General features: G+C 38.1%; 1 protein-coding gene across 1 annotated transcript; it reads left to right on the top strand.

The window, feature by feature from the left end:
- The first annotated feature begins 6 nt into the window (after positions 1 to 6).
- Positions 7 to 3147, top strand: LOC106633662 (fatty acyl-CoA hydrolase precursor, medium chain). The gene is made up of 9 exons (XM_042228788.1): positions 7 to 12; positions 100 to 204; positions 314 to 412; positions 548 to 691; positions 784 to 861; positions 949 to 1096; positions 1210 to 1359; positions 1447 to 1519; positions 1768 to 3147. Exons 2-9 carry the CDS (start codon positions 163 to 165, stop codon positions 1952 to 1954), a joined length of 921 nt encoding a protein of 306 aa, XP_042084722.1. The 5' UTR covers positions 7 to 12; positions 100 to 162; the 3' UTR covers positions 1955 to 3147.
- The last annotated feature ends 340 nt before the right edge of the window (positions 3148 to 3487 follow it).

Below are 3487 nucleotides of genomic sequence, written 5' to 3'. Positions count from 1 at the left end.
GTGTCTCTTCTGGTAAGAATCTACAGTTAGAGGAACTTTATATAAACCTTTTCACTCTAGAACAAAAATTAATATGTGATGTGTTACTTGAATCATCAGCTCCTGTCACCACTGTCTGATGGGCTGTTTCACCGTGCTATTGCTGAGAGTGGCACAGCTGCAATGAATGTACTTGTGGCAAATGATCCTCTACCAATGGCGCAGGTTAATTATCCATATTCTTCCTTTTTGGAGGGTTAAACATTTTTGTTGCAGAATAATGAGAATATTAAAATGGATTTGTTTTTGAAGAATATTTGCCATTTCACCTCAGGCAATTGCAAACGCATCTGGCTGCAGTCTTGAAAGCACAAAGAAGATCAGTGACTGCATGAGAAACCTTGACATTGATACTATAGTGGGTTTTACACAGGTGAGGTAATGGGTGCAAACATGATAGAGAATGATTATTATGTCTTCTACAATATTTCTTTGAAGCCTTTGATTTCTCCCTCAGCTCTGTTCATGCTATCACATCTTTTACTTTTGTATATTTAATTCTCTCAAGGATCCAAATTTGAGATTTCAAGTAAATGTTGATGGACATTTCCTGACTAAACCTGTGGATGAGCTGTTTCGTAAACATGAACTCCATGCTGTTCCATTCATGACTGGTGTCAATAATGATGAAGGTGGATGGATACTTGTATCAGTAAGTAACTTCTGAATAAAGATCTCAATATAATTTTAAAATTGCAAAACAACAGCAAAGATAAAATGTAATTTGGCTTGGTATTTCCTTAGTTTTTTGCTCCCCAAAACTGGACAGAAGGACTAGATCGGGAATTTGTTTTGAACATGGTTTCCTTCTTCTACCCCGACGTAAGGCAGACACCACTTGATGTTACAATATTACTGTCCCCGACCTGCTCGAGCTTCTTTGATTGATGTGTTGCTTATTTCTTTAAGCCTAAAGCAGCATTTATCAGAGATGTGATAGCTGATGAATATATCGGAAATGGTGACGACCGTGTGAAAAACAGAGATGGGTACACTGAGATGCTTGGAGATTTGTTTTTCACCATTCCAGCGATCAAAGCTGCTAATGCTCACAGAGGTAATTTAATTTGTTTAATGAAAGATTATACAAATCTGTTTAAAACCCAACACTTGATGTTTACTGTGACACACTTTCATTAACAAATATCACACACATTTGTCTAATTCCAGATGCAGGTGCTCCTGTATACCTGTATGAGTACCAACATCCTCCCAAATTCCTGCAGCAGAAAAGGCCGAGCTTTGTCGGGACTGACCATGCAGATGAAATTTTTACAGTTTTGGGATTTTGCTTCACAACTACCCATATTAGGTTACCCAGTAAGATAACATAGAAATCAGCCTTAGTGCTAGATCTGTTTTGTTTTCCAAGTGTGAAAAATATGTTTTGCAACATGATCGTTTTAGATCCGTGCCCTGAGGATGAGGAACAGTTGAGCAAGATCATGATGAGCTACTGGGGGAACTTTGCTCGCACAGGGTAGGAATTTCCAACTGTTGTAAATTTCACACTTCACACTTTTAATAACTGAATGGTAAATGGTAAATGTCCTGTATTTGTATAGCGCTTTACTAGTCCCCAAGGACCCCAAAGCACTTTACACATCCAGTCATCCACCCATTCACACACACATTCACACACTGGTGATGGCAAGCTACATTGTAGCCACAGCTACCCTGGGGCGTACTGACAGAGGCGAACTTAATAACAAATGTATATGTGTTTAGATCTCCTGATGGGCACAACCTTGTCCACTGGCCAAAGTATGGAGCAGAAGAAAAGTACCTGGCGATTGGTTTAAAAAAGCAGGTAACTGCTCAGCACCTGAAGAAGGAGCGCTTTGTCTTCCTGACTCAGACCGTCCCAGAGAAGATCAAACAGCATGAGGAAAATGCAGAACGCAGCGAGCTGTAGAAAACTCACATCTGGTCTCTGCTCCATCAATTTTTAAAATAATTAGAATAAATCATAATTCATTTAGCGACCATTCTTTACACATAGTAAACATAGGGTATGTCAAATAATCCTTTATAATGACAAGAGCAGTTTTTGTATAGTTTAAGACATTGATCATCGATAAACGAATGCAACTGTTTTTACTTAACTATAATCAAAGTGTAATTGTGGAAGTGAAAGAAAATAGTAGATAAAAGGGTGCTAGTTGAGAGCAGCTGTCATAACATAAAAAAAAAAACCTTGTTAAAATAAACAGATGTGACATCCTGGTTCTTTTCAGTTTTTATTTTTTTCTCATAAGAGGTATTTAAGTTAACCGCTGTGGTGACCCTTTGTGACACCAGCCAAAAAGAGCCTCCTATCAGTAAAGCTGCATTGTAATTGTAGGCCACCATGCACTCTATAAATTTTGTGCCCCTTGATGAAATCTGGATTATATACCCTGTTTAGGTATATTATTCTACTGCAGTACTCATCTTAACTTCATGCCTTGATAAAACTTTAGGTGTTGTGATTAGCTTACATGTTTTCATGGCTGATGCAAAACTGCTTTTCATCTTTACACCTATCCCACTCATATTACCTATATAGGAGTGGATGTTTCTTTTACACAGCACAGTGATTGTGCTAGTGATTAACATTAAGCACTATGATTGGTGAATGGTGATGCTGGCAGGTCGCCTGTTAGGCATTACCTCTACTAACAGTGTTTGTATTTTATGTGTATTTTTGATAAAATTGTCTGGCATGAAATATATTTCAGTAGTCCATTTGAGAAATCTGAGCAGTTGTTTAGCTATGGGGATTGTATGCGTATTTCTAGTGTTACCTGATAACTTAGCATTCCATCTTTTAAAATATGTTAATTTTTTTGGTTGGTATTGGTACTAATTTAAAATATATACCTCAAACGTGCACTATGAAAAATGTCTGAATATTTTTGTGTTGGCTGTCATGTCTTTTCTGTACATATTTTATATATGTTATAGCACATTTAAACAGCAGAGGTTGACCCAAAGTGTTTTAAAGACCGGCACATTTACATTACAATGTATTTACCGTACGTGAAAAACTGAAAGATGTGTTTTACTGCGAAAAGTAAAAATCACAGTGATTTAATGGTCATTAAACTGGTTTCAAAATTTGGCAAACGGATAATGATTCGCTGCTCTCGTCTACATAACCTCACTTTATTGGTTAAAAGTATTGGTATTGATACAGCTCAATCCGCCTCCACGCGTCTGCTTTTGGATACTGCTTCCCTCAACACGCAGCCGTCTGCGTAACCTACAGGCAACGACACTGACTGACTTGACAGCAGTGGGACAGACAGTTTGCTGTACTTTGATCACTTTTTGCTGTGCCTTAAAATCAGTGCAATCCAGTTACACCCCGCAGGATACAGTACATGCGCTTACAAGGAGACTGCGTCATATGAGGAAGCCCTACTTCTCTTGGCTTTTCTCTCACTTTTTGCACAATCGTGTGTCG

This window comes from Haplochromis burtoni, unplaced genomic scaffold, assembly GCF_018398535.1.
Source record: "Haplochromis burtoni strain Fernald_Lab_line unplaced genomic scaffold, NCSU_Asbu1 Contig_350, whole genome shotgun sequence".
Lineage (NCBI taxonomy): Eukaryota > Metazoa > Chordata > Actinopteri > Cichliformes > Cichlidae > Haplochromis > Haplochromis burtoni.
This window is presented reverse-complemented; position numbering and strand designations above follow the sequence as displayed.

Bases quoted from the DNA above. Each gene is read 5' to 3' on its own strand.
- LOC106633662 (XM_042228788.1), top strand. From the start codon at position 163: ATGAATGTACTTGTGGCAAATGATCCTCTACCAATGGCGCAG. The intron at 413-547 runs GTGAGGTAATGG...AATTCTCTCAAG, and splicing joins CTATAGTGGGTTTTACACAG to GATCCAAATTTGAGATTTCA. The intron at 1,097-1,209 runs GTAATTTAATTT...GTCTAATTCCAG, and splicing joins AGCTGCTAATGCTCACAGAG to ATGCAGGTGCTCCTGTATAC.